Below are 24928 nucleotides of genomic sequence, written 5' to 3'. Positions count from 1 at the left end.
CAAGGTGTTCATGGCGAAGAAGAAGAACCTGGCTGCAAAGAAGTTCGAGGACTTTCTTGTCGAGTTCGAAAAACGGTTCGACGTTCGCGTGCATGTTCTCCGCACGGACGGTGGAGGAGAGTACCGAAACGTGGATCTCTTCTGCAAAGAAAACGGAGTGGCTCGTCAGGTGTCAGAAGTCGGCAACCAAGCTGCAAACGGCAAGGCGGAGCGGATGCATCGCACGGTTCTCAACATGGCTCGGTGTATGGTGTTCGGTGCAGGATTGCCGCTGAGCTTCTGGGGTGACGCGGTTGAGTACGCGACGTACGTGCTGAACCGGAGCTCGTCACGCGCTAACGAGGATCGGAAGTCGCCGCTCGAAGTGCTGACTGGCGAAGCACCAAACCTTCGCGACATTGTCATGTTTGGATCAAAGTGCTCCGTGTTTCGTGACCCCGGAAAGCGCGCCATGAAGAAGAGGGCGTGTGAGGGCGTCGTCGTCGGCAAGGACGAATCGACCAAGGGGTACAAGGTGTACCTGCCTTCGGAGAACAAGGTGATCGTCACGAGGCATGTGCAGAACATCCGCGCGTTGGAGGAGAAATCCGATGTGAAGCCACCAACTGTTCAGGCTCTCACGACGACGACGCCACCGGCACCACGTTTCACACCACGAAGATCTCGTCGCTCACGCCGCAAGTCGCGCCGCCGTGCTGAAGCTGATGGAGACGTGGAGGTTGACGAGTCGAGACTGAACACTGAGCCTGTGGTTTTGACCGTATCCGAAGTTAAGGACGTCAATGCCCACGCTGATGACCCGGAACCGAAGAACTACAGGCAGGCACGGAAGTGCGCCGAGAGCGCGCTTTGGGAGGCAGCTGAAAAGGAAGAACTTGAAGCTCTACAGGCGAATAACACGTGGAAGCTGGTCAAGTTCGAGCCTGGTAGCATTCGCTTGCATACTAAGTGGGTGTACAAGAAGAAATGAACAGGCACGGGTTTGATCGAGCGGTACAAGGCTCGACTAGTCGCCTGTGGCAACGAGCAAAAGTTCGGCGTAAACTTCTTTCTCGTGTTAGCGGCTGTGATTACCATGACTGGTGTAACGGGCCAGGTATTTACTCCGTTACTTGCTTACACTATAGTGTTGAGGAAGCTCGCAATAGGACGACTGAGTCTTAGGTTTAAGGAAAAATCAACTCTGACTTTATTTTAGGACCAAGGCCACAGCCCTGGCCACTCAAATACACGTCATAGTCCAATTGGCTAATAATGGGTCTGGCTCCTCATATATCAGCCAATGGCATGACAGAATTTCAGCACACGCTAGTCGTGTGCTGATGCACCTACTTATGTAAAGAAAGCTACCTACTTATGTAATGGAGGGGCCCATTACATTACCCCCCTTTTTAAAGTTGCACTTACGCAACATAAGCACTGATGAAGAACATTGGAGAAGACGGCTGGAACGGCGGAGACAGCGGCGACATCGGCGACAGTCACGACATCAAGCCACTGGCGTATCAACAAGAGACACCACGCTCGGCAGCGAGCGTGCAGAGCGAGAAGCCATCTCAGACAACAGCTTGGAGGCCACCGTCGCTGGCGCTGGTGTCGACACACGTGGGCTTCGAGGCGCCAGGTGAGGTTCTGGTGGAGTGAAGCTTGGACCTTTGGAATTGTCCTGAGGCGCATCAAAATTTCTGCGACGTCGTGTCCGAGCGCGTAACGGAGCATGCTCACCTGCAGTAGGCGTGAGTTCGATTCCCACGGAGTTCAAACTCCGCGACAAGTGCACGAGCAAGTGTTTTTGCAAGGAAACGCTGGCACGATGATCACCACAGACGCAAAGACTGAGCGCCGACTGGAGACTTCCTTGTGCTTAGGGATACGCTCATCGTAGAACGTCCACGATGTTCTAGCAGACACGAGGATCACGAAGACAGCGCACGAGGTACTTGAGACTGCGAATACGGGGACGACAACCACTTCACTCAGTTGACTGAGCGACGATGTGCGACTGCACAGCGTACGAAGAAGTATCTTGTAGGCCCAGGCGACTGCGACGTCGGAATATAGGTGACCTGCGAGCTGGGGTTTCACTCGTCGTCGTGGAACCTCGCGTCACTCACGCCGCACTCACTCACTCACTCGCTCTCACTCACTCACTCACTCACTCACTCACTCACTCACTCACTCACTCACTCACTTACTCACTCACTTGTTCACTCGGCTTACTCACCGAGGGGCTCAGCGGTACAGTGCCGAGTTCTCGTGTAGCTGGTCACCGGTTCGATCCCGGAGTCAACTCCAGTTTTCTTCTTAATCATCATGGCGAGTGCCTCCGTGTACCCGCGGAGGCTGGTCGCCTTCTTCACCGCGGATATCAGCACCCGGCTCACTCACGCTTCGGAACGTGAGTGTCTTCTCGTATTCGTTCACGATGTCGGAAGCGTCTTCCCGCAAACGACTGCGCGGCTCCCAAGTATCTTCACCTGGGGGTTCCAGCCAACGCACGCGATAGTGTTGTTCCTTGTCCCGCAGGGCGCGACCCTGTGGAAACGCTTCAGTGTGACCGTTACGGGTACCATGACACTGGCGAAAGTCGTGGTCGATGTTTCGCTCAACGATCCAACGCTGAGCGCCCGAAGAGTCGATCAAAGGAGGAGGACCATCTCGCTGGAAAGTTGCCGCGTCACTCGAGGAGAAATCAGCGTCCGGGATCTCGGACGGATGGTATTTCTTTAAATGTCCGACTTAGAACGTCGGATGTAGCCGTAGTGTCGAAGGAATATCCAGAGTGTAAGCATCACCAATTCACGGTTCTCAACATGGCTCGGTGTATGGTGTTCGGTGCAGGATTGCCGCTGAGCTTCTGGGGTGACGCGGTTGAGTACGCGACGTACGTGCTGAACCGGAGCTCGTCACGCGCTAACGAGGATCGGAAGTCGCCGCTCGAAGTGCTGACTGGCGAAGCACCAAACCTTCGCGACATTGTCATGTTTGGATCAAAGTGCTCCGTGTTTCGTGACCCCGGAAAGCGCGCCATGAAGAAGAGGGCGTGTGAGGGCGTCGTCGTCGGCAAGGACGAATCGACCAAGGGGTACAAGGTGTACCTGCCTTCGGAGAACAAGGTGATCGTCACGAGGCATGTGCAGAACATCCGCGCGTTGGAGGAGAAATCCGATGTGAAGCCACCAACTGTTCAGGCTCTCACGACGACGACGCCACCGGCACCACGTTTCACACCACGAAGATCTCGTCGCTCACGCCGCAAGTCGCGCCGCCGTGCTGAAGCTGATGGAGACGTGGAGGTTGACGAGTCGAGACTGAACACTGAGCCTGTGGTTTTGACCGTATCCGAAGTTAAGGACGTCAATGCCCACGCTGATGACCCGGAACCGAAGAACTACAGGCAGGCACGGAAGTGCGCCGAGAGCGCGCTTTGGGAGGCAGCTGAAAAGGAAGAACTTGAAGCTCTACAGGCGAATAACACGTGGAAGCTGGTCAAGTTCGAGCCTGGTAGCATTCGCTTGCATACTAAGTGGGTGTACAAGAAGAAATGAACAGGCACGGGTTTGATCGAGCGGTACAAGGCTCGACTAGTCGCCTGTGGCAACGAGCAAAAGTTCGGCGTAAACTTCTATCTCGTGTTTGCGGCTGTAATTACCATGACTGGTGTCAAGCTCATTTTCGTCATTGCGATCATATGGAATGTGCCTGCCAGACACGGCGACGTTCCAAACGCGTATGTGAAGGCGAAAACGGAGGAGGGTATCGAGATTTTGCTGTTCGTCCCCGACGGACTCGTTATCACGGAGGAAGAGCTGAAGACGCTCGGAGCTGAGAGCGTGGATGAAGTTGGCCTACTTCTTGGTCAGAGCCTTTACGGTCTGAAGCAAGCAGGACGCCTTTTGCATGAGCACCTTCATCGCGAACTGGTCAAGCTTGGTTCATCCAGTGCATTACGGACGCGTGCCTGTACTTCAAGGCTGACAGCGGTGGAATGACGGTCGTCGGAACGTACGTGGATGACCTGCTGGTTACTGGCACGAACGAGAACAGGGTTTCCCAGTTCTTCGCTGACATGTCCGTCCTAAAGCTCAAGAATCTCGGTGTTGCCAGCAATTTTCTTGGTATGCGCGTGCAGTACAACGAGCTCAGTGGTTACAGGTTTGACCAAGAGGCTGCAATCGTCGAGATGCTCACCAAGTCTGGGTTGGACAAAGCAAATTCGGTGCAATCGCCGATCGGAGGAGAAGACGCGGCAATGTCAGATTTGGCAGAACTACTTCCGCACACGGCAAAGGAGACCACGTCAGCAGGACCAACGGTGACAAATTTCCAGTCACTGGTGGGGAGCTTGCTGTGGATTGCGAGATGCACGCGTCCTGACATTATGTTCGCTGTACACTGTGCAACGCGACGGACTCATGCACCAACGATGGCGGATTGGAAGCTGGCTAAACGCATCGCCAGGTACCTGAGTGGCACCCGATCGCACAAGATGGATATGTCCGGCGACGACAATGCTAAAAGACTACCACTACGGTTGCGCTCGTATACGGACGCCGACTTTGCAGCTGACAAGAGCGACCGCAAGTCTGTGAGCGCGGCAATCATCCAAGTAAACGGAATGGCGGTGTCATGGCAGTGCAAGAAGCAGAGTTCCGTGGCACTATCGACGACCGAGGCGGAGTACGTCGCTGCGACAGTGGGTGCTCAGGAACTACTCGGGCTGAAGGAGCTACTGGGTGAGCTGGATATCGCCACCAAGTTGCCTATGACCATGCTGATGGACAACCAAGCGGCTATCGTGCAAGTTCAGAGCGAATCAAGCTCGGCCAAGGTGAAGCACGTGGACGTCAAGCTCAAGTTCATCCAAGACTGCGCCAAGAAGGGCGTCGTGGTGCCAGAGTATGTGGCTAGCGCGGAAATGCTTGCCGACCTGCTGACGAAGGCGCTACCGGCGCCACGGGTGAAGCAGCTACGGGAGAAGATCGGACTCGTCGACATCGAGTGATTCAGGAACCCCGAGGCTCTGAGGAGGAGTGCTGGACATTGATGTAAGAGCCAGCCAACGGGCAGGCGACCGGAAGCCAGACCCCCAAGGACCTTTACGCAAGTGTCGAGTCGACAATGTTGAAGGTACGACATTTTGACTTGGTTTCACTATTGGGACCAATCAGAGCGAGTGTAGGCGCGTGTCTTTTCAGGTTATTGTGTAGCGTGCATGTAGAATCCAACTAAAAACTCCTTTGAACATATTTCTCACTTTCACTTCTACCTTCTGCCGAGCAAGTGCCAAACCAACGACGTCGTCTCTCCTGACTACCGTGTGACTGCGTTTGGCCTTCTTTCTGCCAGAATCGTTGTCGACTATTGCTCCAGTGCTTTCATTGCCCCCATTCTTCTCTCGCGTAAGTGCATTAATGAATTTGTTAACATTTTTTCTGATTTCTAACCTTCGCGCTGAACACGAAATGATTCTCCAAATCACTTGTGGTATTTTCATACTTCGTGTCGTCTGGGCAATGGCATTTGTTTCCGAAACATTACATGCTCGAGTACACACGAGCAAGGCTCAATGGACAGTGGAGAACCCGTTCAGCTCCATCTCTATCCTATTTCGCAACAGGTTGATCATCACTTTGACTATTCTGATCGCGTTGACGAGTGTTGTTTCGGAAGGCATATTCCAGATTCAAACTTTTTATCTAAATGTAAATTTTTGCTTGGTTTGTTCTGGATTTTGACTTTTTTCGTTAGTATTTCTGTTTTTAAACAGACTGTTGTGGGATTCAACATGGTGGATTTCGGCAGTCTGATGCTGTTTAACGGTGTTTTAGCGGCTGTAGGCTGCTAAGTGTGTCAAAGAACGAGGCGTGATCGTTATAGCGCTGATCGGTTGCTTTTTTGGGCACATTCGGGGTTGTGGACACTGCATTTACCCACATAAATGGCTAGTATTTTTACTGAGTGTACCGGAATGCGTCAGTCAGCTATGGTTCCCTGCCCTTTCGGCACTGATGTCCTTCACAACTTCAGAAGCGGTATGTAACGTAGCTTTTATCACACTCTTCTTTATACCACCTCGTTTTGTTCATTACAGGAGCAAGGACGTCTACAAGGCGCAATCTATGCTGCTCAGTCGGTGTTCGCTGCCATCGGTCTTCGCTGCCATCGGTCCTGTCGTCTTCTCCCTGCTGTACGCTTCCATGAAGAAGAAGTCACAATGGTCGTAAGCGTTCCGTTCGTGATCGCTCCGGCCATTTACCTCGTCGGAATCGGCTTGGCTTTCTCACTGAATGCTGCTAGACGTTCGTCTCCAAGCGATACTGCGTCCACGATTGTCGCCATGATTGCTGTCACAAGGTTTGAGCTTGGATACTCTTCATCCTCGGGAATTATCGTGTTGTCGAATCTCACTGTCTTGCCTCCTCTTGTAGATTTCTGCGTGAGTCTAGTGTGTCTAATAGGTGCACGCGAGTAGTGCTGCCAGAGGTTGCTGGCACGCGGCCCATGCCGTCAATGGGCGCTGGCACGCGCCCATTTCAGCTTCATGTAGGAGCGCACTCGAGTGAAGGCGCTCCACTTCTTTTGCTTTGCTTTTGCTCATTAATAAATCTTCTTACTTCGGAACACCCCGGGTTTCGCGACAAAGCTAGCTTTGCGCTAGTCGAAGCGCAATTTTTTTTAATCCTCGGTCTCTCGGTGCGCGCGTCGACCAAGAGACACCTGCTGTCGTCGTTGTGTCGAGGACACTACCGGACTTCGTCGACTAAGTGCGGATTATAAATTTGTACCCGGCTTAAGTGCGGCTCACATTAAGTTCGGTTCTTTCAACTTCAACGTCAACCATGTCTGGTCCAGGCTACAGGCTAGACTCCGACGGAGACGTCGAGATGTCGATCCCCCAGCCGATCTTCGAGGTCATCCGGGCACCGGAGCTGTCCAGCTGGGACCATGCTGCTCTGATAGAGTGGTATCGCGAATGGGAGCGCTATGTGGAGAAGATTCGGCACCGCTGCGCGACAACCGGCGAGACGTTTGAGAACGTTGTGGCCACAGTGAAAGATTGTCTGAAAACGCTGAAATTTGTCCGCGTATGTGCTGAAGAAGCCGCTCGCCTCAGTGACGGATGCTGACATCATGAATGCTGTCAAGGCCCGCCGTCATACGCTCAAGAACGAGTTCGTGCCAGATGTCACGTCTCTGTTCCGTCAGAAGCTCAAGATGGACCTCTCGGTGGATGACTGCGACGCACGCGTCTTCCGCTATTACGAGGACTTCGATGGGATTGTGGAGGACAACGGACTGCAAAAGCTTATCGGAACTGGAAACGAGTCCGAGGCGGGCTACAAGAGCAGAGTGAAGGCTCGTTGTCGCATCTTGGTGGACAACCTACAGCCTTCTGTTCTCAAAGCCCAAATCACTCGGCTTATCGACTTGGAGAGGCGTGACTGCAGATCTGATGACGTCGCCCTCTTCGACCTGATACTGGAACACGCGAAGGTGCAACAGCGTTTCCATCGGCTGTCGCACGATTACGCGATGAAGGCCGACACCAAGGTTGGGCGACCGGCAGAACGCAAGTCACAGCGACCAGGGACTGTCACGCCTGCAATCTGAACGCCCGCAACAGCGTCGGCAGCCGCACAGCCCTCGCGGTCTTCTCAACTCGCGCGGGGCCCCCGATCATCTAATCCTCCGCCACACGACGGATGCTTGTTCTGCAAAGGGCCCCACTAGCTGAAGGACTGCCCCACAGCTACGGACGCGCAGCGAACCGCAGCCAGAGAAAGGTTCCAGGCTTCCAAGGAACAACGTGCTGGTGCCCTCAGATCCAAGGTCGCTCGTCACAAGAGGAGCACTGGGTCCGTTTGCATCAACAGTCTGCTTACGGTGCCTTACGTCCCCGATACTGGTGCTGACAGGAGCGTCATTCCGGAAGAAATCGTGGCTTCGCTCCGTGCTGTGCAGCCCACGCTCTCGACCATTCGAGTAAGTACGCCTGTAGAGGCGGAAATGGCTGATGGGCGTCGGTTGGTCTGCGATCAAGAGCTGCTTTTGGATCTCGAGCTATCAACGGTGGCTGGCCTTGTGTCGCTGCGATCGGTGTCGTGTCTGGTTATGGGCGACAACGGAGACGAGCTCTTATTAGGGCGATATGTGTTAAAGGGGCTCGGCATCGATGTTGACCAGCAGCTCGCTCAACTGGCCGGGAGCACACCGCTTGACAATGCAGAGGACATGTTTCCTGTTGGAGATGCACTTCCTGACCCGCAGCCAGATACTGAGCCAATCATCTGGCTCAGCCAGCTGCTAGACCGTGCGGTGGCAAATGGACTGCCAGAGGAGAGCGTTGAAACCGTCCGAGGGTTGCTAAAGGAGTTTCTAGACGTTTGGCGCGAGGCAGTTGAAGCAGACCCGCCGGCCGACGTCGAGCCACTCCTGGTGACGCTACGACCAGGTGCCGTGCCTCACCGCAGTGCCCCGCGCAAGTATGCCCCTTTACAGGCTGCTTTTATTCGAGAATACGTGAAGTCTCTCGTGGGAAATGGCTTAGTAGAGCAGAACAATGCGTCGCGATGGGCGAGTGCCGTGGTTCCCGTACGCAAGCCAGGCACCCAGGACAAATTTCGTCTGACCATCGACTACCGACCGGTTAACACAATGACCGTCCCTATTGCCGGTGCCATGCCTTCGGCTGCCACTCAAATCGACTCGTTTCAAGGCAAGCAGTTTTTCGCCCGATGTGATTCTACGCAGGGCTTTTGGCAGATGCCCCTGCACGAGGACAGCCGAGAGATGTTCTCGTTCGTGACGCCAGACGGTGTGTTCACGCCGAATCGTGTACCACAAGGAGCGATGGACTCCGCCCTGCATTTTCAAGGTCAGGTGCAGGCTAAACTCGCACCCCTGATCCCCCAGAGGGCACTGGTTTGGGTGGACGACGTGATACTGTTCGCGCCCACGATCTCGGAGTTCTTACAGGCGCTCCGTGCGCTTTTTAAGATTGTGAGTGCGGCCAAGTTCAAACTCAACATGGCGAAGTCGTCACTGTATGAGCTGGAGACCCTGTGATGCGGGCGCCTTATTTCCAGTGAAGGTGTTCGCCACGACCCGTCCCGTGTCAGTGCACTGACAGAGCTTCCGCTTCCAGCAACCGTTGCTGACCTACAGTACTTCGTGTGTGCCACGAATTGGCTGCACGACTCGCTTCCTGACTACGCGAGAATTATTGCCCCGCTACACGAGAAACTGAACGCGGAAAGAGCCAGGCTTGGTCGGCGCAACCGAAACGCACTGGGTGTGGCGACTACCTGGACTGTCGACGAGCAGGTTGCCTATAGTAATGTCAAGTCGCTGGTGAAGGATTTGGCGCTGCTGGTTTTCCCTGACCCGAATGCTCAGCTGCTTCTATTCACGGACGCCTCGGCGACGGGCTACGCCATTGTCGTCACCCAGGTGCGCGATTGGGATCCATCTCTGCCTGTGGACGAGCAACACCACGAACTGATCGTGTGCAAGGAAGGTTTGTTCAAGCACCGCGAGTTGAGCTGGACTGTTGTGGCAAAAGAGGCCTACCCGATTGTCAAGGCCTGCCACGACCTTGAATATCTATTGCTTCGCCCCAACGGATTTCATTTGTACTGCGATCACGCCAACCTGGCTTACATCTTTGTGCCCAATGTCGAGCTGAAAAAGCATGTCCGCGATCGGCTGCAGCGCTGGGCGATGCGTCTTTGGGGCCTTCATTACACAATCGAGCACATTCCCGGCGAGAAAAATGTTTGGGTCGACATCGTCTCGCGTTGGCACGTGCGTGACATCGTGACTGTGGTCGCTGTGCAGACGCGCAGTCGTCATATTGTCCCCGTGGAGGATTTGTCCCAGCTTCGCCCCCTCTCTGACGATCAATTCATCTTCCCTACACTACGACGTTCGTGCAGCTCAGCTCGCTGCCTCCAGTGAACGCTCTCGGCTGCAGAACGCTTCGGAGAGGGAGGATGGTGCGGTGACAGTCGATAACCGCCTATGGATCCCCACTGGTGCCCAGGACTTACTCGCCCGAATTTTTGTCGTCGCTCACTGCGGTTCTCAAGGCCATCGTGGCCAGAAAGCTATAGCTTTGGCTCTAAAGAAGCGTTTTTCCATCGGAAGACGGTAAAGTGGCCAAGTTTGTGCGGGAGTGTCTTCTGGGCAAGCATTTCAAGGGACCACGTCAAATCCCGCGTCCATACGGCCCGCTATTGACGACGACACAGAGAAACGAAGTCGTGCATTGGGACTTCCTGTTCCTAGGCGAAGGCTTCGGTAACTCCGCGTACCTGCTGGTTGTGAAGGATGGTCTGTCGCACTTCTGTGAGCTGTTTCCGTGCGCTACGCCCACTGCCTACGTCGCTGCGGAAGCATTGACGCTTTGGTATGCCCGATACGGATGGCCGCAGACGCTTCTATCCGACCAAGGAACGCATTTCCGTAGCGAGATGGTCAAGCATTTGGCGGCGAGACTCAAAATGGAGCTCCAATTTACGCCTGTGTACTCACCATGGCTGAATGGGACGGTCGAACGACTGAACAAGGACGTCATGTAGGTTCTTCGAGCGTTGCTGATGGAGTACGCTCTGGATCAGCACGAATGGCCGTACGTGTTACCTGCTATCCAAGCCAACATGAATCATACACCGGTCCCATCTCTTGCTGGACACGCTCCTGTGGAAGTCTTGGCGGGGCTGCCAGCATCTTCGGCTTTGGATGCTATCGTGATGCCCTCTACCGATGAACGAGCTGAACGCGTCGTCGATCTGGATGATATCAGCGAGTTTGTCGATCAGCTTCGCTCCTTCCTGCACGCTATCCACCAGGAAGTGACGAACACCAAAGAGCGCCAGCGACTTCGCGACATGGCGGCACACAAGGGCACGCCTGCCAACTTTGATGTCGGTGATTTCGTACTGTGGTCGCGGATCGACCAACGCCTGCCGCACAACAAGCTGCTTGGACATTGGGTCGGTCCGTTCAGAGTGACGAAAGCTCTCGCTCATTCATTTGAGATTGAGCATCTTGTCTCAGGGCGGAAGTACGACGTGCATGCTTCCCGTCTCAAGTATTATGCTGATGCGGAGTTGAACACGTCCGCGGAGCTGAGAAGTTCGTCGATTACCGCTTCAACCAGCAACAGAACCGCTGGGAGCTTCTAGTTTCGTGGATCGGCCTTCAGGCCATCGAAAACGCCTGGGAGCCTCTTACCGCACTGCTTCATGATGTACCTGCTAAGGTGCGGGGTATGTGGATTCGATGGAAGACGCCGAGCTCAGTGCTCAACTCGGCTAGCAACACCGCAGCAACCGCAACCAAGCTCTGGAGGGCAATGTCGCCATGATTGCTGTCACAAGGTTTGAGCTTGGATACGTTGCAGCACGAGTTAGGGTTGCCACCCAATCGGATCGCGGGACGCGCGCCAAGAAGCAGGCTGCTGGGCAGGTGCACGCGAGTAGTGCCGCCAGAGGTTGCTGGCACGCGGCCCATGCCGTCAATGGGCGCTGGCACGCGCCCATTTCAGCTTCATGTAGGAGCGCACTCGAGTGAAGGCGCTCCACTTCTTTTGCTTTGCTTTTGCTCATTAATAAATCTTCTTACTTCGAAACACCCCGGGTTTCGCGACAACAATCTCCTCGAACGAAGACAACGACAATTGTGAACCGGAGGTGGAAGAAGGCGATAAAATCGACAGAATCCTTCCTACGAGCATTATAGCGATGGAAGACGAGCAGTCACTCATGCAGCCTTTGCTAGGAACCAAGGCAACCGCAACACGCTACTGTAAATAAATAAAATGCGATTCGTTTTTTAGGATCGTTACTCACGAACCTAAAAAAGCAGAAAATGCAGGGTTTATTTGTACATTTTGCTGTTTGAAAGGGAACATTCACGTTTGTGCTGCAATATTCCAGTGTTCGAATATGATTGGATGATTACTTGAAGGAATCTCATAATCCGAGAATCCACGGAGAGGATGGAGAACACTTCCAGCAGCGCCACAGCGCCTTGCAAACCACAGCGGAGGCGCAGCATCTCATGCAGATTCAGTGCAATCGTGGGGCTTCAGTTCCTAACCGAAGCGGCGTTCGGCTTCATGAGTCCCATCATCTACATCCTCATGACTGAGGTGCAAGATTCCTTTTTCTCATCCCAAAGTAAAAGCTAATTACTTATAATTTTTCTTAAGTATTTTGCCAGATTGTACCGAGGTGGACTGCCGATTGACTGCGGTGCAAAACCACACGATGAGGTAAGAATTATCATGTTTAGCAACACTTGAACTTTTTAAAAACTATTTGTTTTGATGTAGGCGTGCGTTGACGGATCGAGGCAAGCTGCTTGGTTATCGAGGTAATATTCATGGTGAGGCGGTGGAAGTACATATTATTCTAATAATCTCGCTGATCTTCCAAGCATTTTCTCGGCTATGGGCTCTGTTTGCAACTTCATCCTTGCACCAATGCTCGGACAGGCATCAGATGTCTATGGACGCAAGGTTGGTCTCATAAAATGAGTTTGTTTGTTGTGGACTTTCAACTGACTTTTAGTGTTTCGTATGCATTGCTAGCCTTTTCTCATGCTGAGCCAACTAGCAAGGGTCGGCACACCATTCTCCGTCATGTACTTCATGCAACCCGACGGCTCTATTACTCCTTATTTTGTGTTAAGGCTAATCGACTACGGCTTCGGGTAAGTTGGTGATATCAAAATGATATTATGTAGAATAACTGTCATCTTTTTTATTGTAGGACGGCAGGTGTCATGAGTGCCTCAGTCGCTGATATTGTCGCACCTGAAAACCGTGCAGCGGCCTTTGGCGTTCTCTTTGCCAGCCAATCTGTTGGCTATAGTATGACTGCCTTCATGGCGCCATTTTTTTCTCGAGCAAGTATTCTTTTGATGGAAAAGGTCACTGAATTTTTCTAACGTGATTTTTTTCTCCATCAGGACCATATTTTGCAAATTGCTGCAGGTCTCTTCGTGTCACGAGTCATTTGGGCACTGACGATCTTGCCTGAGACGTTGCCTATTCGAGCGACTGTGAGCAAGACGCGCTGGGTCATGGAGAGTCCCATCAGCTCAATCTCGATCCTCTTTCGTAACCAATTATTCTTTCGCTTAACGTGTTTGATCGCTCTAACGAGTTTTGTCATGAGTGGAACATTTCAGATCCAGTCGTTTTACCTGAATGTACGTCGCCGAAGAGCGCTGCACTGTATCTATACTGCTCACTCATTTTTCTATGTCATTTCTAATGTTTCCTAGACAATTGTGGGGTTCAATGTGAAGGATTTTGGAAACTTGATGCTGCTCGGAGGCGTGTTATCTTTACTGGGACAAGGTCTACTGCTGAAGCCATTCGTGAGCTGTTTCAAGGAAAAGGGTGTTATTATCATCGCAATGATTGCTAGCGTCGTGAGGACGGTTGGGTTTGCCGGAACGGCGTTCTACCCCGACAAATGGGTAGTTTACGCCGCGAGTGTCCCTGGGATGCTCAGCGATCTGTCATTCCCAGCAATTTCAGCTCTCAAATCTATCAACGTGTCGGAAAAGGTGAACATATTTGGGGCAATATTGTAGATTAAAAACATTTTTCTCACATTTTAACGAATTTATAATATTTAGGAGCAAGGTCGTCTGCAAGGCGCAGTTTACGGCGCTCGGTCGGTGTTTGACGCACTCGGCCCCATTATCTTTTCGACTTTGTATGCTGCGATGACTCGACAGTCTCTTTGGTCTCAGGCGCTCCCGTTCGTGGTCGCGGCTTTTATTTACTTTGTCGGCATCGGCGTTGCCCTGTCGCTTCCAGCTGGCAAAGCGTCTTCACCCAGTAAACTCGCGGCTGATCCAGCTCCGTTACCGTCTCCGAATTGCGGAGAATCGCCATCCTCGTCCGCTTTCTACTTCGAAACTGATGACGATGATATCGAGACAGAGGAAGACGAACACGTTGTCTATGCTGGCAGTACTGTCCTCGACGGCGACCAATTTCTAGCGGAGCCTTTGCTGAAATAAGTGCTTAGAAGTACTGTACAGTAGATCTGTACTGAAGATCGATCACCGAAAATCTGACTCATCACTTAGATTTTGTATCTATGTTAACGGATCGTACAAATCGGTTTATACAGGTTTCTAAGATAGTTTTCGTTCTCAGGTAAAATAGTATCTGACCAGCGATGAGCAGTAGCGACCATGTGCCTCGCAAGCCGCAGCGCAAGAGTGTCACATGCTCTGTGAGTGCAATTGTCGGGCTTCAAGTTCTGTCTGCCGCGACGTTCGGTATCATGAGCCCCGTCCTGTCGATCGTCATGACGGAGGTGTACAGGTTAAACGTGTCATGAAGTGACCGAATGTTTGTAATAATTGCACAATTCCTTGCAGTACTTTGCCAGATTGCATCGGGATGGCTCGCCCATTGACTGTGGAGCCGATCCGCACGACGAGGTCCTTCAAATGATAATTTTGACTTTAATTTATAAAAAGATATATTTTTTTTCTTACTAACATTGACTGTGGCGAATAGGCGTGTATTGCTGGTTCGCGGCAGGCTGCTTGGCTATCCAGGTACGAAGTGGAGTATAATTACAATTACTATGAGCTTGTATTTATCAATTATTGTCTTGCATGCAGTATTTTCTCGGCTGGAGGGTGTGTGGGGAACCTGATTCTGTCTCCAATGCTGGGTCAAGCTTCGGATGTCTATGGACGCAAGGTTCGTTGTCTAGGGTACATAAGCTATTGCAACGGAGAGTGCAGCTTACTAATTCTGGTATTTTTTTATCAGCCTTTTCTAGTGCTGAACCAGATCTTGAGACTGGGTGTGCCCTTCTCGGTCATGTACTTCATGCAGCCAGATGGCTCCATCACGCCGTATTTCGTGCTGAGACTGGTCGACTCGGGCTTTGGGTAGGCTCCATATTGCAATTCGTGCTTTAAAGAAATTAAATTATTATTTTTTACAGGGTGGCCGGCGTCATGAGTGCTGCCATCGCTGATGTTGTGGCTCCCGAAGACCGTGCTGCTGCTTTCGGGTTTCTTTTTGCAAGTCTATCTGTAGGCTATTGCACTAGCGCTTTCGCTGCACCGTTCTTCTCTCGGGTAAGGAGGCTCCACTGTTGTTTAAATTGGCTCACATGTTCTAACACGTTTATTAATTTATAGGAGCACATACTCCAGATCGCAGCTGCTCTCTTTGTACTGCGTGTTCTATGGGCAATCTTCCTGTTACCCGAGACGCTGCCAGTTCGAACTCACGTCAGTAAAACCCGATGGGTAGTGGAGAACCCCTTCCGCTCGATGGCTATTCTCTTCCGCGACCAATTGTTTATGCGACTAACCTGCTTGATCGCGCTCACGGCGTTTGTCATGAACGGAGTTTTCCAGATCCAATCGTTTTTCCTAAACGTAAGAGTCTATTTTTTTTTTTAGCAAAATGTGAAATTGACCATCCATATTGTAGACGATTGTCGGGTTCGACGTGAAAGATTTCGGGTATTTGATGCTGGTTGGAGGAGTTCTGGCGCTGCTGGGGCAAGTTTTACTACTCAAGCCTTTGGTGAGCTGCGTCAGAGAGAAAGGAGTGATTGTCATCGCCTTAATCGCCAATATGGTGGGCACGTGTGGGTTTGTCGCCGTCGCCTATTACCCTCGCAAGTGGCTGGTGTATGCGTTGTGCGTCCCCGGATGCATCAGCGATCTCTCTTTTCCAGCGATCTCAGCGCTAAAATCCATCAACGTGTCAGAAAAGGTTTGTCTATTTTTTTTAGTAAGAATACGTTATTATGTATCATGAAATTCTAACCAGAAAGTTTCTTAAAAATAATGCAGGAGCAAGGGCGATTACAAGGAGCAATTTACGGTGCTCGCTCTATTTTCGAGGCACTGGGACCTATAGTGTTTGCTTCGTTGTATGCTTCTATGACACGTGACTCGGTCTGGTCGCAGGCGCTTCCGTACGTGGTGGCTTCGTTCATCTATTTTGTGGGGATCGGCGTGGCGATATCGTTGCCTGCTGGGAAGAATCCTTCGACTAGCAAATGTGTCGCTGGATCGGCGCCGTTGTTGTCACCGACGTATGGGGAATCCCCGACGTCGATGTACTTTGAGACTGATGACGACGATGACGAAATGGAAGATGATGACAAGACGGATCTGGACGATGGAGATTTCCTGGCTGAGCCACTACTTGGGAGCAGCTCTGCAGCGAAGCATGTTCACATCGACGTTTGAGCTCCACGTTATATATGAAAAAGCGTGTGTGTGTGGATGAATTATCCAGGGACTCCGATAAACTGTATTTTGTAATACAAGATCATTTAAACCTCTCTATATTAATCCAAATTTTAGGAAACGGTTTTGAAAGGGGAGTTCTGTTTATTAGCAATAATTCACTTTTTGAGACTATGTTTTTACTACAGCTTATTTTACAAACGTTGTACGCTTCTTGTACTCTTTTTTTGCGTGTTCAGTTAAAACTACACGAATATTTGTCGGTGAGGTGGTGGTGGACTCGGCAGATTTGTCGGAACTCCATCCGTGTTGGGGTCTTGGAAGAAGAGCGTTCCGGAGACAAGACATGAGCCTTCGGGTAGTTTCTTAGCGCAGGCTTGAACAAATCTGTCCATCTCAATCTGTCCCATTCTCCTGGAGAGACGATTCGACTGCATGGGTGTGAGTGGCGACATGGTGGTGCCACGATAGCCACCGGACGACTCTGCGAGATACGTCATTGTGTCATGGACAAAACCTTGCGCTGTGAGGCTTCCACGAGGCTCCGTGAGCCACCGCGATAGCTCGAGATCCGGATGCTCGACCGGGACGTCGTTGTTGGCTGCTTTGATGAAAGTTTCAAGCAGCATAGGGTCCCAGGTCAACAGCATTCCGTGAAGACGCGACAGCGTAGCAGGCTCCTGAGCGGTGATGAAGTCAACGGAGGCTCGTGGCGCCATATTGATAGTTGACTGAGTTGGTTGGCGGCAAATTGCGAAGTGATCGAGTTGTCGCGACTCGTAGAGACTCTAAGAAGAACGCCATCAGATGCAATAAATGACACGCTCAAGTCACTTTGGATCTGCTTAGCAGCTGCAGCGATCGACTCTGGATCCTGGTAGCAGTCGTTTAATGTAGTTAAAGGCAGATAAAAGCTCCCGTGGCGTATTCATCGAATCAGTGGAGTCGACCACTTTGACGCACGCCACAAGAGGAGCTCCGCTACGGCAGTCTAAAGACCAAAGCCCATCTCTCTGTCCTCGTGCAAAATAATTATTAGCAAATCTGGAAGTAATTTGAAGACTCGTGCAAAATAATTATTAGCAAATCTGGAAGTAATTTGAAGATTTACTACTAAAGTTTTAAAAGAGTATCATGGCGAATAAGACTTAAAAGTTTTATTCGAGCATTTCCGTTTCAAAAGAAATTTGAGTGGAACTGCGACCAGACCAAAAATTACAGTCGACTCCTCCATCGCATTTCATGCCAGTTGTGATATCAGCGCTCGCACGCCAGCGCGGCTCCTTGCCTCGGGTCATCAAGGGAGACCCATTGACACGAGCTGGACCCACTTCAACATCAAACCTGATAACGGCCAAGATGGGTACATTCAAGCTGATACTGTACCAACTTCACAAATTTTGGATATCCTCCCTCCATGTCCGGCATCGCTAAGCTGCTGGCCTCTCAAGGCAAATCGAGCGTCCGCGATCTCGATGCTATCGATCTGCACACACATGTGTATCTCCCTCGCTACATGGACCTGTTACGTGCTCGAAGCGACGTCCCTATGGTGCGTCCAGGCGTCGGAGGAGAACGTTTAATCATCCTCCCGGCTGAGAAACAGCAAATGGAGCAGCAAAGCTCCACAAGCCCCGGTATCAGCGCCGGTCGTCCAATTGGGAAAGAATATTGGGACGTGGCCAACAAGATCCGGTACATGGATCGCCACGGTATCCGCACGTCCGTGTTGAGTCTTGCCAATCCATGGCTCGATTTCTTGCCTTTAAACGAGCAGATCCTTCAGGCGACACTGTTAAACAACGACATGGATACACTCTGTCAAGACTCGAATGGGCGTCTCCTCGCCTTTGGTGTAGTTCCACAGGATCCCCCAACCGCAGTCGAGGAGATCCAACGCGTGGCGAGTGAGCTTCCTCACGTCCGCGGTGTGATCCTCAGCACTGCCGGACTCAATGGCAAAGGGCTAGACGACCCTGAAATGCTCGAATTCTATCAAGCTGTTGATTGTGCTGGCCTCACGATCTTCCTCCATCCTCATTATGGAGTGGGCAATGAGCACTATGGTAAGTACGGCCATGCGCTGTATCTTGCCTTGGGCTTCACGTTCGAGACGACAGTGGCGGTATCGCAGCTTGTGCTCTCAGGGATGTTGGATAAAGTCCCGGATACTCTGAGATTGCTACTGGCCCATTCGGGAGGCACACTACCGTTTCTGGCCGGTAGACTGGATAGTTGTGTCGAACACGATGCTGCCACTGCGCAGAAGCTGAAGCATGCACCGAGTGTGTACTTGAAAAGGTTTTACTACGATGCGGTGGCGTATCACGAGCCAGCGCTGCAATGTCTGATCGACTTTGTCGGGAGTGACAAGATCGTCTTTGGGACAGACCATCCGTTCTTCCCTCCTGCGAAGGACAAGGAGACGAACGAGGGCGAAGATCTAAGCGAGTTAGACTGGCGATCGACGCTGTCTAACTACGAAATCATGGCCAACATGAGCAAAGAAACGCAGAGTGCAATGCTACGTGACAACGCCAAGAAGTTGATGAGCATTTGAGCAAAGCATAGCTACACTTTTTTAGGTTATCTACACTCTTTAAAAAGTCATTAAAAATTGCTCGTTTTTTAGAAATTTGTTGAGCATTTCTAATGCCACAGCCGGCTGATCCATCGGCACCATGTGCCCTGAGTTGAACACCTTTAACAGCGTGAACTGGTTGAATGATCGCGCCATTCCTGCGTTCGTTCCATTTGCTGTTAGAAACGAGGTCTCTGGTGCTGCATTGAAGCCATCTCTGCCCTTCCATTGCAGTGCCAGTGTCCATGCTTCATTGCCGTACCAATTGCACACGAGATCTGCGTCACCCGCGTAAATGAGAACACGCACGTCGTCGTTCAGTAGATCTGCCACGTAGGCGTTGAATGGCTTGGCCGGGTCTGCAGTCTTTAGAAACGTTTCGTAGATCTTCGAGTTACACTCCTGCCACGCGCCTACACGTTTCGAGTCCACTCCTAGCGCTTCGCGTACGTTGGGTGCGTCTAGATACTTGGATACAAAAGACATATCGTAGCACTCAGTGTCGTCACCGTCGTTTTTGCACGGCAGACGGATGTCGAGCGGGTTTCTATCGGCCTTGAGCATCGGTTCGAACAACTTCTCCATACAGAAATCCTCTCCGACACCACACGCCGTCACGTTCTGTGGACACTGCTCCAAGAGAGAGATACACACTGGTACAGCTGTCTTCATCTCGTTCAGTTGCGCTACATCTACTAGCGAAATGTTGTACGCGTTGTGGATAGCCATATCGATGTAGTGTGGCATCTGAATTGCCGCTTGTGTAGGGCCATTGCCGATAGCAATTCCCTTTAAGTTGATAAACTTTGACGTGCCAGCATTCTGTTTATTCTTCTGCCACATATAATGCGCCGCTACAGGGACATAGTGGCCGCCGTAGCTCTCGCCAGTGATGTAGAAGTCGCGACCTGTAAGTTCCGGGTGTTTCTCAAAGAAACCTTGCAAAAAGTAGTAGATATTCTCCCCGACGTTGTCCTCGCTGTTGTCGGCGTCACGTTCGTCGCCGTATGTGAATCCCACGGTCGTTGGCTGGTCCAACCACACCACGTTGCTCTCGTTCGTCCATGAATACGGGTTGAGTTTCGTAGACAAATCTGGCTGTACGTGACACGGTCCGTTCTCAGTGAGTAGCGCCATCATACTGGAGCATCCTGGTCCTCCCGTGAGCCAGAGCACGAGCGGGTCAGTAGCTGGCTGACTGCGTGACTCGAAGTACCAGTAAAAGTAGTGGTCGTCGACCTTGTTTGGTAGCTTGATGTATCCCGAGTCCTGCGTAGTGAGCCCGCAGAAGACCTCACTATCCGTCGTTGTATTCACCGGTTCTCCTTGTGTCGCCGCGTGCGTCTGTACTTGCGTCTCAGTATCGTCGCTCTCTGCATTGTCAGTCAGAGGTTCAGCGACGTACATGACCATGAGACTGATGGCACATAGCGCGAAGATGAAGGCGCCACCACGCTTGAGGTCTCTCTTGCGCGCTTCTTCGCGTCTCCAGATGCGCAGATTATACTGCAGCGACGTCGAGCGCAGCCTCAACGGAGTCGTCTCGGACGTCATGCCGTCTTGTGGTCCGTCTTGCAGTGCGGAGAAGGAGTCCGAACGACCAGCGCGAGTTGTGGCGTCGTAGGAAAGACAGACGAGCGCAGTGCGAGCAAGTGTCCACTTGAAATGGACACTTTGTAACGCAACGGCTGGCGATTTTTGATTGGCAATATGCAGCTGCGTTGCAGTCAAATAACGACGATAACCTTGCTCTCACTATGGTTTGTGAACGGTTACAGATCTGAGTTTGAAGGGGAGGATACTTTCGTTGCCATTGACACACTCATCACTCCGAGTTTTGCACGCGTCAAGCACAAGTGGCTGAGGATTATCTTGCTAATGGCGTCCGAGACGACCCCGTTGACGCTGAGCCCCAGCTTGCAGCGCTATGCGCAGCAGGAGGCTCGCAACCGTAATATCCGTCGCGCGTTAATCGCTGTGGTGTCGCTCATTGGCGTTTGCCTGATAGTAGTGTACGTGGTAGAGCCACCTTTCTTCAAGAAGAAGGTCGATACTGAGCCGGAAGGTATTCCTGTAACTACGGGGACTGGAAATCATGACGTCTTCTGCGGACTCACTACGCAAGACTCGGGATACATCAAACTACCCAACAAGGTCGACGACCACTACTTCTACTGGTACTTCGAGTCACGCAGCCAGCCAGCTACTGACCCGCTCGTGCTCTGGCTCACGGGAGGACCAGGATGCTCCAGTATGATGGCGCTTCTCACTGAGAACGGACCGTGTCACGTACAGCCGGATTTGTCTACGAAACTCAACCCGTACTCATGGACGAACGAGAGCAACGTGGTCTGGTTGGACCAGCCAACGACCGTGGGGTTCACATACGGCGACGAACGTGACTCCGACAACAGCGAGGACAACGTCGGGGAGAATATCTACTACTTTTTGCAAGGTTTCTTTGAGAAACACCCGGAACTTGCCGGTCGCGACTTCTACATCACTGGCGAGAGCTACGGCGGCCACTATGTTCCTGTAGCTGCACACTACGTTTGGGAACAGAACAAGGTAAACATCGGAACGTCGAAGCACATTAATCTAAAGGGAATCGCGATTGGCAACGGTATCACACAGGCTTCCATCCAGCAACCACACTACGTTGACATGGCGGAGAAGAACGCGTACGACATCCCGCTTGTGGACGCCGCTCAACTTGAACAAATGAAGGCCGATGCACCTGTATGTGGCGCAATTCTCGGCGACTGTCCGCAGAATATCACGGCGTGCTTTGAAGGAACCGTGTTCTGCACGGAGAAGCTGTTTCTTCCGCTATTATCTGCCAACCGGAACCCGTACGACATCCGCATGCCGTGTACCAAGATGGACGACCCGACCAAGTGCTACGACATGTCGTATGTCTCCAAATACCTGGACTCTCCTAATGTTCGTGAATCTCTGGGCGTCGACTCGAAGCGTGTGGGTGCGTGGCAGGAGTGCAACATGGACGTCAACATGGCGTTCTACATGACGGCAGATATGGCCAAGCCGTTCCACACGTACGTGGCGGATCTGCTGAACGACAACCTGCGCGTCCTCATTTACGCTGGCGACGCCGACTTGATGTGCAACTGGTACGGTAACCAGGCATGGACGCTAGCTCTCGACTGGAAGGGAAAGGAGGGATTCAACGCTGCTCCGGAGACGACGTACACCACGGCCGACGGAACGAATGGTGGCGTCGTGCGGTCGTTCAACAACCAGTTCACGTTCTTGAAGGTGTTCAACTCGGGTCACATGGTGCCACAGGACCAACCTGCTGTGGCGCTTGACATGCTTAATAAGTTCCTCAACAACCAGTCATTCTGAACTTAAGGTAGTGCAGCTCCCACGACAATATCAAAGCTTAATGAACAGTGTTGCAAGTTGCATGTTGCAACTTGCAACAATTTGCAGCGGTTCAGAAATTACTTTTCGCTTTACATGAATGAATGTCGTCGATTTTTTTATTCAGGTGGGGATTGTGCGTTGACCGTTTCCGGAACGCCGTCGATCATGCCACTGGTAAACAAAAGCACTCCACTGCGAGTGCACGACCGGCATATGCACCAACAGCCGAAAGAAGCGTGAAGACGGGAACCGACGTGTACGCAGACTCGTTCTCTGGCTGTCGGTCGCTTTGATGCTGGTAATTATCATCCACGTTATGAAAAACGCGGTGTATGGCGATTGCGGAATGCTCAACCTTCCGTCGCAGGTTGAAGTGCAGCAAACGTTTATGAAATAATATAGTGCCTATGTATTAGCATAGTTTTGATAACTCGCTCCCTTTCACTCTCGTTTTCAATCAAGGCTCTAGCGATAATGTACGTGGCGCCTCTCTTCCGCCCTACGCTGCTGGCCGATGTCACCTGACGCTGCTTATTGTGCATATCCAGGGCCGCCAAAGTCACGTTCAAGGTTACACTCACGTCAGACCCCAAGCTGCCGTACCGAGTGTGCGTCGTCCGTCGCTGTCTCGCTGTCTTCCGCCTTCTTCTAACTCGTCGTCTATTAATTCAATTGCAGTGTGAACGTGCCGGAGCAGGCTCCATTCACGGCTGTGCTCAAATACGTCGCGGAGGAGGTAAATATCTGCCCAGTATCCCTTTAAATGGCCTTATTTGGTGTAGTATTGACAATCTTACGGCTTGATTCATGGCCGAAACAGTTCCACGTGCCTGCGGCTACCAGCGCCATCATCACCAATGGTAAGAGAGTTCGAGAAACTGGATTATACGTCAGAATACTGACGAGCCTGTCGCTATAGATGGTATCGGCATCAATCCGTCGCAGAGTGCCGGTAATGTGTTCCTGAAGCATGGTTCAGAGCTGCGCCTGATTCCTCGAGACCGCGTCGGAGGCTGCAGCACGTGCTGAAGGTTTTAGGACACTCAGGACGTTGCCTCAATATGCTCGTCGTCTACACACCCACAGGACACAACTAGGACTCGATTTTGAGGACATTACATGCAAGTACAGGGGCAGTTGTATGCTATCGAACGGTTGTATTGGTATACATGAGGTAGTAGTCTGCGTCGGCGGATGCTGCTCGTCGAAATAAACGTTCTAGGGGCACAATACGATGTGGCCCATACCCGTTTAGAGGCCCTTGTTGTAGAAGACGTGCGTCACCGGGTCCTTCTTGAACGTGCGCTGACGGATCGTCTCCTGCAGCTCAGGCTCAAGTGACGACACGGTCATGGAGCTCCGCTGCGGGAACAGAGCGCAGCAGAGCGGAGTCGAGAAGCTCAGACACACACCGGTGAGTCCCACCATTGTTAGGGCGTTGACTGCCTTGTTGTTACGGAACAGCGGACGCTGCTCCAACTTGTTCATGATGAGAGGCGGGAAGAACATGCCCGGTACAGCCATGAGGATACGCGAGGGCACGACCTGAGCCACAGCCTCGACGGCAGCGCGTTTGCTCTTGCCGATCTTCTCTCCGTCGTCGGTCTCCACTTCAATACCGCCGAGCAACTCACGCTGACGCATGAGCGGAATGTTGACGCAGTTAGCGGCTGCCACAGCCACGAGGGGCACGAGACGGCCGACGATGCCGTTGCTGAGCTTCGGACGCTTCGCCACAAACTTGTTGAGTCCCAGAGCCGTGGCCACCGAGGCCGTACTGGCGGCTACATAAGCCTGCAGCAGCTGCTCCTGGCTCACACCCGTACTGGCATTACGGTTCGTGTAGTTGACGATGGAGTTAAAAGTTTGGTTCATAAACTGCCAGAAAATGACAGCGGGCGTGGAGCGGTAGAAAGTCATCATGCAACCCGTGATAATCATGTTTCCGGGCACCTGAAAGGCCATACGACCAGCCAGAAAATTCTTCTCGCCCGTGTCCGGGTGGAAGGCGCTGTCTACGAGCTGCTTGGCATTCCAGATCTCGTCCTCGCTCAGGTTGGGGTGCTGACCAGCCTTGTACTCCTCCACGAGCTGCTTGGCAGCGTCCAGCTCGGCATCACTGGCCAGCACGTTAAGTGGGTTGGTAGTGGCGAAGAAGTGCTTGGCACGGCCAGTGTATGTGCTTTGGTCCCAGCGGGGCGCGTCCAGGTTCACAACGTTGGAAGACATGCCGATGGTGTCAAGGTGAATACGGATGTGAGGCTCGAACTTCGAGTCGAAGGGGTACGTGGCTGCTGGCCATTGATTGGATGCCAGGGTGGATTATATTGCGGCTGTTAACAGATTTGCGCAATTGCTTAAATAGTTTTCTGGATAGTATATTTGTTCTGACAGCACAAATAGGTCGGTTAAAGTGAACTTCTGTCACACATTACATTATATTTAGTAGGATGATTGAGAATGGCAGACAGAACAAAGAGCAAACATGGCTTCAGAAACTTAAGGTTCAACTTACCAACCACTGGTCGAGTCGACCGTGTCGACCCCTGATCTGGCCGCTACAAGCGAGAAGTCTTTCGTAGGACACAGGAGCCTTAGGAACGGCATGCAGTGCAGCTACCAGGCGCAATGTACCGTATCGAATTGATGCTGCACATGTTGCTCGAGTGAGCTTGCCACGAAGCTGTCGATTGCAAGTGT

General features: G+C 52.0%; 10 protein-coding genes across 10 annotated transcripts in view; 7 read left to right on the top strand and 3 right to left on the bottom strand.

Annotated features, from left to right (window-relative positions):
• Positions 1-6842: 6842 nt before the first annotated feature.
• On the top strand, positions 6843-7614 carry PITG_07170 (uncharacterized protein; the record flags this gene model as incomplete). Its single annotated transcript, XM_002905082.1, has 3 exons — positions 6843-7040; positions 7102-7284; positions 7330-7614. The coding sequence occupies 3 exons, from the start codon at positions 6843-6845 to the stop codon at positions 7612-7614; spliced, it is 666 nt and encodes a 221-aa protein (XP_002905128.1).
• A 4390-nt stretch (positions 7615-12004) lies between these two features.
• PITG_07169 (Major Facilitator Superfamily (MFS)) lies at positions 12005-13865 on the top strand (the record flags this gene model as incomplete). The annotated part of the gene is made up of 10 exons (XM_002905081.1): positions 12005-12157; positions 12218-12280; positions 12341-12381; positions 12445-12526; positions 12599-12720; positions 12780-12919; positions 13067-13221; positions 13297-13584; positions 13657-13781; positions 13841-13865. 10 exons carry the CDS (start codon positions 12005-12007, stop codon positions 13863-13865), a joined length of 1194 nt encoding a protein of 397 aa, XP_002905127.1.
• A 450-nt stretch (positions 13866-14315) lies between these two features.
• PITG_07168 (Major Facilitator Superfamily (MFS)) lies at positions 14316-16260 on the top strand (the record flags this gene model as incomplete). The annotated part of the gene is made up of 9 exons (XM_002905080.1): positions 14316-14348; positions 14413-14475; positions 14555-14595; positions 14662-14743; positions 14816-14937; positions 14994-15129; positions 15193-15435; positions 15491-15778; positions 15859-16260. The coding sequence occupies 9 exons, from the start codon at positions 14316-14318 to the stop codon at positions 16258-16260; spliced, it is 1410 nt and encodes a 469-aa protein (XP_002905126.1).
• A 183-nt stretch (positions 16261-16443) lies between these two features.
• On the bottom strand, positions 16444-16994 carry PITG_07167 (uncharacterized protein; the record flags this gene model as incomplete). Its single annotated transcript, XM_002905079.1, has 1 exon — positions 16444-16994. The coding sequence occupies one exon, from the start codon at positions 16977-16979 to the stop codon at positions 16506-16508; it is 474 nt and encodes a 157-aa protein (XP_002905125.1).
• Positions 16995-17677: 683 nt separating this feature from the next.
• Positions 17678-18820, top strand: PITG_07166 (2-amino-3-carboxymuconate-6-semialdehyde decarboxylase, putative; the record flags this gene model as incomplete). Its single annotated transcript, XM_002905078.1, has 1 exon — positions 17678-18820. One exon carries the CDS (start codon positions 17678-17680, stop codon positions 18818-18820), a length of 1143 nt encoding a protein of 380 aa, XP_002905124.1.
• Positions 18821-18859: 39 nt separating this feature from the next.
• Positions 18860-20395, bottom strand: PITG_07165 (serine protease family S10, putative; the record flags this gene model as incomplete). The annotated part of the gene is made up of 1 exon (XM_002905077.1): positions 18860-20395. One exon carries the CDS (start codon positions 20393-20395, stop codon positions 18860-18862), a length of 1536 nt encoding a protein of 511 aa, XP_002905123.1.
• A 324-nt stretch (positions 20396-20719) lies between these two features.
• Positions 20720-22207, top strand: PITG_07164 (serine protease family S10, putative; the record flags this gene model as incomplete). The annotated part of the gene is made up of 1 exon (XM_002905076.1): positions 20720-22207. The coding sequence occupies one exon, from the start codon at positions 20720-20722 to the stop codon at positions 22205-22207; it is 1488 nt and encodes a 495-aa protein (XP_002905122.1).
• A 535-nt stretch (positions 22208-22742) lies between these two features.
• Positions 22743-23257, top strand: PITG_07163 (ubiquitin-fold modifier 1 precursor; the record flags this gene model as incomplete). The annotated part of the gene is made up of 4 exons (XM_002905075.1): positions 22743-22840; positions 22907-22964; positions 23049-23088; positions 23148-23257. 4 exons carry the CDS (start codon positions 22743-22745, stop codon positions 23255-23257), a joined length of 306 nt encoding a protein of 101 aa, XP_002905121.1.
• A 222-nt stretch (positions 23258-23479) lies between these two features.
• PITG_07162 (sideroflexin-1-like protein) lies at positions 23480-24457 on the bottom strand (the record flags this gene model as incomplete). Its single annotated transcript, XM_002905074.1, has 1 exon — positions 23480-24457. The coding sequence occupies one exon, from the start codon at positions 24455-24457 to the stop codon at positions 23480-23482; it is 978 nt and encodes a 325-aa protein (XP_002905120.1).
• Positions 24458-24856: 399 nt separating this feature from the next.
• The window catches only part of PITG_07161 (serine protease family S10, putative), a gene marked incomplete at both ends in the record, with an annotated part of 1987 nt that continues 1915 nt past the window's right edge, over positions 24857-24928 (top strand). Inside the window, one exon of the mRNA XM_002905073.1 lies at positions 24857-24894. Within this exon, the coding sequence (XP_002905119.1) occupies positions 24857-24894 (38 nt within the window). The remainder of the gene's footprint in view (positions 24895-24928) is intronic.

This window comes from Phytophthora infestans, genomic scaffold (genome assembly GCF_000142945.1).
Source record: "Phytophthora infestans T30-4 supercont1.10 genomic scaffold, whole genome shotgun sequence".
Lineage (NCBI taxonomy): Eukaryota > Oomycota > Peronosporomycetes > Peronosporales > Peronosporaceae > Phytophthora > Phytophthora infestans.
The sequence above is the reverse complement of the archived record's forward strand: the minus strand, read 5'-3'. Positions and strand labels throughout refer to the sequence as shown.